This window comes from Hyla sarda, chromosome 3, assembly GCF_029499605.1.
Source record: "Hyla sarda isolate aHylSar1 chromosome 3, aHylSar1.hap1, whole genome shotgun sequence".
Lineage (NCBI taxonomy): Eukaryota > Metazoa > Chordata > Amphibia > Anura > Hylidae > Hyla > Hyla sarda.
In genome coordinates this window covers 285,480,807-285,494,219 of record NC_079191.1, presented here as the reverse complement: position 1 = coordinate 285,494,219, position 13,413 = coordinate 285,480,807, and the positions used below count along the sequence as shown (strand labels likewise).

The 13,413-nt window shown below is 44.2% G+C and overlaps 1 protein-coding gene across 1 annotated transcript; it reads right to left on the bottom strand.

The window, feature by feature from the left end:
• Nucleotides 1–9,389: 9,389 nt before the first annotated feature.
• Nucleotides 9,390–12,711, bottom strand: LOC130361053 (uncharacterized). The gene is made up of 5 exons (XM_056563616.1): nucleotides 12,568–12,711; nucleotides 12,370–12,447; nucleotides 12,213–12,293; nucleotides 10,809–11,176; nucleotides 9,390–9,750 (listed from the first exon to the last, which is right to left on the bottom strand). Exons 1-5 carry the CDS (start codon nucleotides 12,709–12,711, stop codon nucleotides 9,552–9,554), a joined length of 870 nt encoding a protein of 289 aa, XP_056419591.1. The 3' UTR covers nucleotides 9,390–9,551.
• Nucleotides 12,712–13,413: the final 702 nt, after the last annotated feature.

The following is a 13,413-nucleotide window of genomic DNA, read 5'->3' as shown; positions in this document are numbered from 1 at the left end:
TCGCTACTGCAGCGCCCCGGTCAGATCTACTGACCGGGTGCGCTGCGATACCGCCCCCAGCCGGGATGCGATTCGCGATGCGGGTGGCGCCCGCTCGCGATGCGCACCCCGGCTCCCGTACCTGACTCGCTCTCCGTCGGTCCTGTCCCGGCGCGCGCGGCCCCGCTCCCTAGGGCGCGCGCGCGCCGGTCTCTGCGATTTAAAGGGCCACTGCGCCACTGATTGGCGCAGTTGGTCTAATTAGTGTGTTCATCTGTGCACTCCCTATGTATACCTCACTTCCCCTGCACTCCCTCTCCGGATCTTGTTGCCATTGTGCCAGTGAAAGCGTTTCCTTGTGTGTTCCTAGCCTGTGTTCCAGACCTCCTGCCGTTGCCCCTGACTACGATCCTTGCTGCCTGCCCCGACCTTCTGCTACGTCCGACCTTGCTCTTGTCTACTCCCTTGTACCGCGCCTATCTTCAGCAGTCAGAGAGGTTGAGCCGTTGCTAGTGGATACGACCTGATTACTACCGCCGCTGCAAGACCATCCCGCTTTGCGGCGGGCTCTGGTGAATACCAGTAGTAACTTAGAACCGGTCCACTAGCACGGTCCACGCCAATCCCTCTCTGGCACAGAGGATCCACCTCCTGCCAGCCGAATCGTGACAGTAGATCCGGCCATGGATCCCGCTGAAGTTCCACTGCCAGTTGTCGCCGACCTCACTACGGTGGTCGCCCAGCAGTCGCAACAGATAGCGCAACAAGGCCACCAGCTGTCTCAACTGACCGTGATGTGCTACAGCAGCTACTACCACAGCTTCAGCAATCATCTCCTCCGCCAGCTCCTGCACCTCCTCCGCAGCGAGTGGCCGCTTCCGGCCTACGACTATCCTTGCCAGATAAATTTGATGGGGACTCTAAGTTTTGCCGTGGCTTTCTTTCACAATGTTCCCTGCACTTGGAGATGATGTCGGACCAGTTTCCTACTGAAAGGTCTAAGGTGGCTTTCGTAGTCAGCCTTCTGTCTGGGAAAGCTCTGTCATGGGCCACACCGCTCTGGGACCGCAATGACCCCGTCACTGCCTCTGTACACTCCTTCTTCTCGGAAATTCGAAGTGTCTTTGAGGAACCTGCCCGAGCCTCTTCTGCTGAGACTGCCCTGCTGAACCTGGTCCAGGGTAATTCTTCCGTTGGCGAGTACGCCATCCAATTCCGTACTCTTGCTTCCGAATTATCCTGGAATAATGAGGCCCTCTGCGCGACCTTTAAAAAAGGCCTATCCAGCAACATTAAAGATGTTCTGGCCGCACGAGAAATTCCTGCTAACCTGCATGAACTCATTCATCTAGCCACTCGCATTGACATGCGTTTTTCCAAAAGGCGTCAGGAGCTCCGCCAGGATATGGACTTTGTTCGCACGAGGCGTTTTTTCTCCCCGGCTCCTCTCTCCTCTGGTCCTCTGCAATCCGTTCCTGTGCCTCCCGCCGTGGAGGCTATGCAAGTTGACCGGTCTCGCTTGACACCTCAATAGAGGACACGACGCCGCATGGAGAATCTTTGCCTGTACTGTGCCGGTACCGAACACTTCCTGAAGGATTGTCCTATCCATCCTCCCCGCCTGGAAAGACGTACGCTGACTCCGCACAAAGGTGAGACAGTTCTTGATGTCAACTCTGCTTCTCCACGCCTTACTGTGCCTGTGCGGATATCTGCCTCTACCTTCTCCTTCTCTACTATGGCCTTCTTGGATTCCGGATCTGCAGGAAATTTTATTTTGGCCTCTCTCATCAACAGGTTCAACATCCCGGTGACCAGTCTTGCCAGACCCCTCTACATCAATTGTGTTAACAATGAAAGATTGGACTGTACCATGCGTTACCGCACGGAGCCCCTCCTAATGTGCATCGGACCTCATCATGAAAAAATTGAGTTTTTGGTCCTCTCCAATTGCACTTCCGAAATTCTCCTTGGACTACCGTGGCTTCAACGCCATTCCCCAACCCTTGATTGGTCCACAGGAGAGATCAAGAGCTGGGGTACTTCTTGTTTCAAGGACTGTCTTAAACCGGTTCCCAGTACTCCCTGCCGTGACCCTGTGGTTCCCCCTGTAACCGGTCTTCCTAAGGCTTATATGGACTATGCTGATGTATTTTGCAAAAAGCAAGCTGAGACTTTACCTCCTCACAGGCCTTATGACTGTCCTATTGACCTCCTCCCGGGCACTACTCCACCCCGGGGCAGAATTTATGCTCTGTCCGCCCCAGAGACTCTTGCTATGTCTGAATACATCCAGGAAAATTTAAAAAAGGGGTTTATCCGCAAATCCTCCTCTCCTGCCGGAGCTGGATTTTTCTTTGTGTCCAAAAAAGATGGCTCCCTACGTCCTTGCATTGATTACCGCAGACTTAATAAAATCACGGTAAAGAACCGCTACCCCCTACCTCTTATCTCTGAACTCTTTGATCGCCTTCAAGGTGCCCACATCTTTACCAAACTGGACTTAAGAGGTGCATATAATCTCATCCGCATCAGGGAGGGGGACGAATGGAAGACTGCATTTAACACCAGAGATGGACACTTTGAGTATCTGGTCATGCCCTTTGGCCTGTGCAACGCCCCTGCCGTCTTCCAAGACTTTGTTAATGAAATTTTTCGTGATCTCTTATATTCCTGTGTTGTTGTGTATCTGGACGATATTCTGATTTTTTTCTGCCAACTTAGAAGAACATCGCCAGCATGTCCGCATGGTTCTTCAGAGACTTCGAGACAATCAACTCTATGCCAAAATGGAGAAATGTCTGTTTGAATGTCAATCTCTTCCTTTCCTAGGATACTTGGTCTCTGGCCAGGGACTACAAATGGACCCAGATAAACTCTCTGCCGTCTTAGATTGGCCACACCCCTCCGGACTCCGTGCTATCCAACGTTTTTTGGGGTTCGCCAATTATTACAGACAATTTATTCCACATTTTTCCACTATTGTGGCTCCTATCGTGGCTTTAACCAAGAAGAATGCCAATCCTAAGTCCTGGTCTCCCCAAGCGGAAGACGCATTTAAACGGCTCAAGTCTGCCTTTTCTTCTGCTCCCGTGCTCTCCAGACCTGACCCATCTAAACCCTTCCTATTGGAGGTTGATGCCTCCTCAGTGGGAGCTGGAGCGGTCCTTCTACAAAAAAATTCTTCCGGGCATGCTGTTACTTGTGTTTTTTTTTCTAGGACCTTCTCTCCGGCGGAGAGGAACTACTCCATCGGGGATCGAGAACTACTGGCCATTAAATTGGCACTTGAGGAATGGAGGCATCTGCTGGAGGGATCAAAATTTCCAGTTATCATTTACACCGATCACAAGAATCTCTCCTATCTCCAGTCTGCCCAACGGCTGAATCCTCGCCAGGCCAGGTGGTCGTTGTTCTTTGCCCGTTTTAACTTTGAAATTCATTTTCGCCCTGCCGACAAGAACATTAGGGCCGATGCTCTCTCTCGTTCCTCGGATGCCTCGGAAGTAGAGATCTCTCCGCAACACATCATTCCTCCTGACTGTCTGATCTCCACTTCTCCAGCCTCCATCAGGCAAACTCCTCCAGGGAAGACCTTCGTTTCTCCATGCCAACGTCTCGGGATTCTCAAATGGGGTCACTCCTCCCACCTCGCAGGCCATGCGGGCATCAAAAAGTCCTTGCAACTCATCTCTCGTTTCTATTGGTGGCCGACTCTGGAGACGGATGTTGTTGATTTTGTGCGGGCCTGTACTGTCTGTGCCCGGGATAAGACTCCTCGCCAGAAGCCTGCTGGTTTCCTTCACCCTCTGCCTGTCCCCGAACAGCCTTGGTCTCTGATTGGTATGGACTTTATTACAGACCTACCCCCATCCCGTGGCAACACTGTTGTTTGGGTGGTCGTTGATCGATTTTCCAAGATGGCACATTTTATTCCTCTTCCTGGTCTTCCTTCAGCGCCTCAGTTGGCAAAACAATTTTTTTGTACACATTTTTCGTCTTCACGGTTTGCCCACGCAGATCGTCTCGGATAGAGGCGTCCAATTCGTGTCTAAATTCTGGAGGGCTCTCTGTAAACAACTCAAGATTAAATTAAACTTCTCTTCTGCTTATCATCCTCAATCCAATGGGCAAGTAGAAAGAATTAACCAGGTCCTGGGTGACTATTTACGGCATTTTGTTTCCTCCCGCCAGGATGACTGGGCAGATCTTCTACCTTGGGCCGAATTCTCGTACAACTTCAGAGTCTCTGAATCTTCTGCTAAATCCCCATTTTTCGTGGTGTACGGCCGTCACCCTCTTCCCCCCCTCCCTATTCCCTTGCCCTCTGGTTTGCCCGCTGTGGATGAAGTGACTCGTGATCTTTCCACCATATGGAAAGAGACCCAAAATTCTCTTTTACAGGCTTCATCTCGCATGAAAAAGTTTGCCGATAAGAAAAGAAGAGCTCCCCCCATTTTTGCTCCCGGAGACAAGGTATGGCTCTCCGCTAAATATGTCCGCTTTCGTGTCCCCAGTTACAAACTGGGACCACGCTATCTGGGTCCTTTCAAAGTCTTGTGCCAAATTAATCCTGTCTCTTACAAACTTCTTCTTCCTCCTTCTCTTCGTATTCCCAATGCCTTTCATGTCTCTCTCCTTAAACCACTCATCATCAACCGTTTCTCTCCCAAACTTGTTTCTCCCACTCCTGTTTCCGGTTCTTCTGACATCTTCTCCGTGAAGGAGATACTGGCCTCCAAGACGGTCAGAGGGAAAAAAAATTTTTGGGTTGATTGGGAGGGCTGTGGTCCTGAAGAGAGATCCTGGGAACCTGAGGACAACATCCTAGACAAAAGTCTGGTCCTCAGGTTCTCAGGCTCCAAGAAGAGGGGGAGACCCAAGGGGGCGGGTACTGTTACGCCGAGCGCTCCGGGTCCCCGCTCCTCCCCGGAGCGCTCGCAACACCCTCGCTACTGCAGCGCCCCGGTCAGATCTACTGACCGGGTGCGCTGCGATACCGCCCCCAGCCGGGATGCGATTCGCGATGCGGGTGGCGCCCGCTCGCGATGCGCACCCCGGCTCCCGTACCTGACTCGCTCTCCGTCGGTCCTGTCCCGGCGCGCGCGGCCCCGCTCCCTAGGGCGCGCGCGCGCCGGGTCTCTGCGATTTAAAGGGCCACTGCGCCACTGATTGGCGCAGTTGGTCTAATTAGTGTGTTCACCTGTGCACTCCCTATGTATACTTCACTTCCCCTGCACTCCCTCGCCGGATCTTGTTGCCATTGTGCCAGTGAAAGCGTTTCCTTGTGTGTTCCTAGCCTGTGTTCCAGACCTCCTGCCGTTGCCCCTGACTACGATCCTTGCTGCCTGCCCCGACCTTCTGCTACGTCCGACCTTGCTCTTGTCTACTCCCTTGTACCGCGCCTATCTTCAGCAGTCAGAGAGGTTGAGCCGTTGCTAGTGGATACGACCTGGTTACTACCGCCGCTGCAAGACCATCCCGCTTTGCGGCGGGCTCTGGTGAATACCAGTAGTAACTTAGAACCGGTCCACTAGCACGGTCCACGCCAATCCCTTTCTGGCACAGAGGATCCACCTCCTGCCAGCCGAATCGTGACAATAACCATATATATGGGCAAGGAATGATAAGACGTCTCCATTCTTTTGTAAAAAAAAAAATTCACCACCACTCCAAAAAAACACCCACTCCCAACAAAGCTTATCTCCTCCACCCTCTAGTTCTTCTTTTTTTTTCTTCAATACACACAACCTCAGTAGCTGGTTGCAGTCTGATAAAGCTGAGTGCTCGAATTACACTTCTTGTCAACACACTTTTTATAACACATTCAACTCACAAGTCGAACACACAAGAACAATAAACCAGCTCCCCCCATCCCCCACCACCAGCTCTAACACCACCACCACCTTATTTTTTCAACCTATTTACATTTTTATATTTACTATATTTTTTTATTAGTATATTACAAATTTTTTACACATTTTTTAAATTGAAATGTCTGTTTTCACATATGTCCAATGTCCCTCATAGGTCAACTCATCTTGAATATTAACATAATTATTGTCATGGCATCATTTTTACATCTTTTACATACGATATTAAAGTGGTACTCCACTGCTCAAGTGTTCAGTACATGTAGTTCAAAAAGCCCATTTAGTTCTGCCACACCCCCTTAAATGAAATAATATTGGAGGGGGCGTATGCATTGAGGTGGCGTGGTCGTGACATCACGACCAAGCACCGAGCTTTTAGAACTAAATGTTCATAAAGCAGGGGCAGTGGCGTACCCCTTTAATGTGTAAAGTAAAGGATAATGCAACCAAATTTCCACTGTCTGTTGCCTTATGCAATTTGTTTATCCATTAGTTCTAAAAATGTTTGATAATTTCTCACAGATGAATAATAATATAACTCCTTATTTAAATATTGTACACTGATTCTACATCGCTGTCCCTGTCCAAATAGTGGTTTACAATGCCGCTAAGTTCATCGTCAACATTTCTTCCAACTGTATCCACACTACAGTCTTCTGTTTAATTGATTCCATCTTCCTTAAAATTACCTGTAAGAAGTCAAACATTTCCAAGTCCAGAGCCATCAACATCTTCTGGATTATCATCTAATATAACAGCAACTGGCAATCAGGAATCAAGTAATAAACGAGTTGCAGATACTGAACTGCCTAGTAGCCCAACCAAAATACAGCGATCATCCATCTTGCCTACAATGGATTTTGCCTGTCAAACTATGCCTATTTTACTTTCGTAGTCCAAAGGGGAAAAAATGTGCTAGTACATCCAAAGGCAAAAAAAAATTGTGTCGTGACCTGATCTCACAAGAGGAATTAACACAGGCAATTGATATAGCTCTGAATTAAAAAAAAATCCGGAATGCCGCTCCAATCTTCAATCCTCGGATTTGTCAACAATTCAGCCAGAGGAGGACATAGGAGAACAATCTCAAGATTTCTCTTCTTTTCATGAGGATGAAATCGATAATAGTACTTTGGCAAGTTCACCAGGCACTAGCTACATTTATGCAGCACCAAAGAGATTATTGTCAGAACACAATTATTTTTGTAAATTTATAGAGGAGGAAGTATTGGATGCTTTTTCTATTGCATTATATCCACAACCATCTGAAACAGTACTTCCAGAAGCACCTGCAAATATTCCCTCAACTTCAGAAACACCTCAAGTCAAAGTGGAAGATATTCCGGTGCCAATAGAAGACCCTGAAACTACTATAACTACTTATATTGATCAAGGTGACACCTAATTTCATGCGTCAGACTGTGAGGAAGAGCCAGAGGATTCGTCACTATCTAGTAGTGAGGAAGAAGAAACTTTTACCGAAAATTTTGATGATTTATTTGAAATTAACATTGACGTTGTCAGTGATGAAAAATATATAATTTTTGAATCGAGTTTAAAAAAATTTGTCAGATTGATTCCGTGCCAGGTGAAAAGAAAATGTAAGGAAAGGCTGACACATTATAAAAAAAAATATGTTGTCTTTGTCGGTCAAATGTTCACAAGGACATATAAGACATTTATGGAGATCACAGCACACCGTTAATAACAAACCAGCTGGGAATCTACTATTATCCTCAGGTGTTTTTTGAAGTGGAAACAGTTGCAAAAAAATTTATTGTTTTTTTTTAAAACAATCAATATAAGAGGTGGTTCATCAGCAACTTTTTTCATGTATCAAAAAAAAATATGTTTTTCCTGGAATTGATATGACTTGGAAAAAAAAGCAACAAGAAATACTACAGAATATACTACTCCTCTCTACCTAACAGGTGACAGACAGAACGATTCCCCAGGATTTAGTGCAAAATACTGCACCTATACTTTAATGGATGCTGAATCAAAAAAAAATGTTGCTTTCCAGGTTGAACAACTGAGACCATCTGGAACTTCTGTTGGTCTTGAAAAGACTGCTTCTAAAAAAGCCTGAATAGCCTACTCGACCAAAATCTGGATATAGCAATGATAGCAACAAACAGGCACATCTCTATTAGAAAAATATTGAGAGAGGAGTATCCATTTATTGAGCATCAATTTGATGTATGGCACTTGGCCAAATCAGTGGGGAATAAATTAGCAGCTGGTGCCAAATGCCGCAATACAGAAGTTCTTAATTCATGGATCCAACCGGTAAAAAAACATTTGTGGTGGTGCGCACGGACATGTGAAAAGAACCCAGACATGTTGCTGGACAGATGGCGGTCCGTTCTGCACCATGTAGTCAATGAACACTCTTGGGAGGAAAACTCTATTACTTTACAATGTAATCATCCCACACTTACTGAAAGTCAAAATGAAAATACTAAATGGCTAACACCCGGGTTACCAGCTCATAATGTAAAGTAAAGTTTGTCTGAATGCCTGGGGGCATGCCTGATGAAACCGCCTGTGGGCATGTCTGTTGAAACTGTATGTGGGCAGGGAAACGCGTTGCATTGTTGAAATAAACCTTATTGAACACACTCAAAGCCTTTCAAACTTACATGGTCAGCGCCGTGGAATTCCCGACCACTGAAGCCCCTCTTAAATTTATGTATCCTAAGCATAGTTGATGTTTAAAGTTTTTGGGTTGTAATGAAAGATGTGCCTACCCCATTCATACTCCAAGAAGGAGCCTTGTCTCTATGGCAAGAGAACTCCTTTGCATGGGCCTGTTATTGGTGATCTCATGTGGGACACGTCTTTCACAAATCAACAATAGATTAGGGTATTTGTACATGTTATTTATATTATAGTTCAAAACATTTTTATTTAAAAAAAATATGTTATATATATATTTTTTTATAAAAATGTTGTTTATAATTCAAGTACTTTATTCATTCAAATATGCAGAATTAGATTACCTATGTAGTTATAAAAGAACGACTAAACAAGAATTTTTTTATTTTTTTAAATAAAATATGTAAGATTTAACAAATAATTAAATAAAAAAATATATAAATGACAACTTATATAAAATATAAATAACCAAACATTGTAAATAAATATAAACATATTAACTTTTTAAATAACAAACAAAAAACTTGTGGAAAAAGCACATAAAAAATTTAATAAGGACTGTAACCTAAAACCTTTATTTCTGCTTTGGCAAGGCTGCATAACTATACAAAAGAAATTTTGACTTACCTGCCTACGCTCCAATGTCGTTCTGATATCATTCGTTCCCTTCTCTGGTCCCAGACATCTTCCTGTTCCTGCGTGTTGGTGACTCACTCTGCGCTCAGCCTATCAGCGACAGCAGCAGGAAAATGCTGCAGCCGTTGATAGGCTGAGCGCACAGCAAGTCATCGACCCTTCAGGAAGAGGAAGCTGACAGGGAACGGAGAACGGCATGGGGATATCTGAACAACGCCGGAGACTAGGCAGGTAAGTGGAAGACTATTTTGTAGAGTTATGCAGCCTGGCAACAGAGGGTGAATAAAGGGTTTTGGTTATAGTCCTCATTTGAGTAGCAAATTTTTTCTTCAATAAGGTTACAATTTGTGAAATACAGTACTAACATTTTACAACATGAAAAAAAATATCATTAAAAAAGAAATGCTAAAAGTTCTGTGCAAATGGAGCACTATTTACATTATAGTCAGAAAACCACTGAAAACCAGTGTAAGTTGCATCAACATCTGGAAAGGTCTTTCTTATTTTGTTGATGACGCAGGAGGGTATAGGTACTCTATTTTTCCCCCCAAGAAAGCCATAGATCATCACAGTGAATGCTTTATAGGCAGTCCATCTGTATTGTCTAGGAATAAAAAAATATATATATTAGATAGATATATTTTACAAGCTGTAAAGGATTTGAAAAATATTTTTTTAATAAGTACTGCTGGAGGGACCTTATTTATTAGTATAAATGAATAGCTTTTTACCTGCTCTTCTTTTCCTATGGAGGACAGGCCTGTTTGCAAAAAAATGATTTAGAGACAAAATAAGTCCGTGGGTCTATGACCATTTGTCCGCCAGCTTGCTTCCTCCTGCGGTCCTCCTACTGTATGTTTTTACACACGGGAAATTATAAACGATATCACTAAGTGCGACCATAGAGGAGGAAGAGCTCAGGAGGACTCGCGCTGGACGGTGAATGGTGAGTGCCCGGACACACTATATTCAGTGATCAGGTCACCGCTCCTCTAGTCCAAGGAACCTACTACTAAGGTCCATTGGCCATAGCAGTAGATTCTGACCACAGCCCACAGCATAAAACATACATACAGGCAACAGCCATAGACTGTATATGGCTGGAAGCTGGATGTATGTGGGGGGAGCTTTATAATAATGTGGTTGATCTGACAAAAAAAGTTATAGCGATGCCTAAAAATATGTTGGAACATGCTACGTACTAATGTGATGGAAACTATACTGACTAAGTAATGTAGGGTTATATCAGTGTTTCTCAAGAGCGTTCCTCAGGACCCCATAAAATATTTTGTTTTTAGAATTTCCTTAGTCTTTCACCGGCGACATAATTATGGTCAGTGAATCAGTCATCACCACAATTAAATCACCTGTGAAAGTAAATACTGAAAACACGATCTTTTATGGGGTTCAGAGAAACGTGCTAGAAAAACACAGGTTTGAATTAATGTTAACATACTCAGCGGTAGATGGGTAGTCTATTAAGGCGAGTATTTGGAATACATATATTTGAATAGGAAAATGTGGGTGTGGTCTTATACGCCGGCATAAACGGTATTTGTGTAATAGGATAGTAAATCTAGACATCATAAAGTTATGTTGACATACAGTATAGGATATCTACATTTGAATAACTATAGTCTAAAATTATTATGTAAATTTTACCTATTTTCATCTTTATGCAACTGTCTCTCCGTTATCCCGTTTACAAAAACCATATTGATTTTTAAACATCTCTTGGTTAATATACATGTAGTAAAGTCGGGATGTAAGGTTGCACATTCATATTCCTCACAAAAAGAATTGACTTGAGCATATTCTGTGCAGCATATACTCTCAACAACTGATGTCATGAGATTACATTTCCTACATTTGCACCAACTAAGATCCTGTAGTCTTCCCTTAGGATCTGGTAAGGGTCTTGGTCTTTCTTCCCCAGGACCCCACTGGGGATCGTTTTGAAATGAATATGGATCCAGTCTGTTTTCTTGATCTATTGGCTGTTGTAAAAGTAACAAATAGTTCTGAAAAGCCTGCATTAATAAAAAGGTGTCAGTTTTGTATTTAGCAATTCTTATTATATAATTTAATATATTTTATGTTTTTTATTCTTGGAGGTGAGATTAATTAACACAAAATTTGTGAAATGTTACAGGATAAAATATGAAACCAGCCCTAAAATTTTTATTTGAGGCCCAGCATTTTAGGCCCAGCAGAAACAGCCACAATTACTTGATTTAAAGCTGTCAATTTAACATTATGATCTGCAGCAGGTTTTGCGGTGGACATATTCCGCCACCTCTACACGATTCCCTCCTCCATCCCTCCCCCATCCCCTGATTTCAGACTTGCATTACTCCATGGCTGTCCGCTGTTTGCGGTGCTCTCCAGTGTGCCGCTTCTCTCTGCTGTAGTTCTAATCACCGCCGCTGACAGGGTGCTATACGGTGGGCACGGTCCTTCCCTGTTCGGCGTACGGGGTACTTAACTGCTGTGCGCTGCGCGCAATGATGGTTGATGTCGCCTTGAGGAAAACACTAGTCAGTACACGCAGCACGGCTCAGGCATTTAAGGATCACGAACAGGGAAGTACCGAGGCCCCCATATAGCACCCTGGCAGCGGCTGTGATTAGATCTACAGTGTAGAGAAGCAGGCAAGAAGTGGAGAGAAGCGGCACACTGGAGAGCAGCGCAAACAGCGGATGGGCATGTAGTAAAGCAAGTATGAAATGTGGGGATGGGGGAGGGAATCATGTAGCGGTGGGGGAATATATGGCCCTGCTGAACCCGCCACAGTTGATTGAGTTAAAACAAACACTTAAAAAAATTCTACTGCGGCGGGTTCTGCATGGCCAGTATCGTCTATATCAGTGTATACCCATACACACTCATTATTTTTATACATTTTTTAACAACATTTACTTTCAATAATTAGGGTGCGTGTTAGAGACCGGTGCATGTTATACCACGATAAATAAGGTATATTATTTCCTTAGGATTGTGGCTAAGTTTTTTTTATACCATATTTATCGTTCAAATGGGAAAACAGTAAAGATACATAATACTTACTGTGTTTTCTACTAATTGTTGACGACGAGCAACAGTTTCAATTTGAGGTGCCTCATCCTCCTCTTCTAAATCTTCAAAACTCTTATAAAAAAAAATGCAAATTTTATTTAGTTAATTTTAAAATGAATTTAAAAAACATGAATATTTATATTCTTACATTGTCTGAATTCCATTCTGAAAAAGTTGCTACTGTTTCTGTAACAATAGATAGCTGATCAAAATCATCTTCCTGAAACTGAAAAAAATTATGTTTTATTGATCTAAATAAAAAAAAAACACATATACATGTATATGTAGGCATACTGGTGGGGATGAGGAGGAGATGGGCCGTGCGGTCCATCTACGCTGCCAGGACGTTCAAACTTCCATTGAGGGTGAGCCGGTCCAGTTCAGGCATCTTTACAGTCATGTCCTCTTCTCCTTTGAGGGCCTGCCCCGTACTAATGTCGTTCCCGTGAAGCCGGCGCACAGGAACGTTACATAAGCAGTACATATCCATGTCGTTGTGTCCTTGCGCCCATAAGTCGATGCACAATGGCTTCAATGCAGCGACATTACTAAGGGGCCCACCAGCATGGAAATAGAGGGACTGGTAAAGATGCATGAACCAGAACGTTTCACCCTACGCAATCAAGGCAGCATAGATCGAGAGACCAGCCTATGTACTCGACACCACTACAAGAATGGAATTGGGAAAGAAGACTGGGGAGGTAAGAAATGGGATATATATGATGAGAGATTGGGAGAGATAGTGATCAGAATAATCAAAGGTGAATGAGAGGGTCTAACTAATTTACGATGAAGATGGGGGGGCGTAACTGACAATGGGGGGAAAAGTTCACTCTGGGAGATGACTGGGTAGAGGACATTGATGGATGATGGGGGGGGGTTGTAGTGGTTTATTACTTTCCACCCTTGGTTTATACTCAAGTCAATAATTGCTAAAAGATGTTTGTGCTAAAATTATGGTTATCAGCTTATATTCGGGTAGACTTAGAATACAGTATATACGTTACAGTATATTAATAATTTAAAAAAGGTGGGATGATAATATATTAACATGTTGAAAAGAAAGATGGTGAGAGGCTAAGAGAAAACCAGTAGGGTGACAGTAATATAGGTGTTCATGGGAAAGAGGGTGGAAGGGGGGTGTCAGAGGTAGGGATAGGTGCTACTCCACCTGGATATGTGTGTGTGTGTG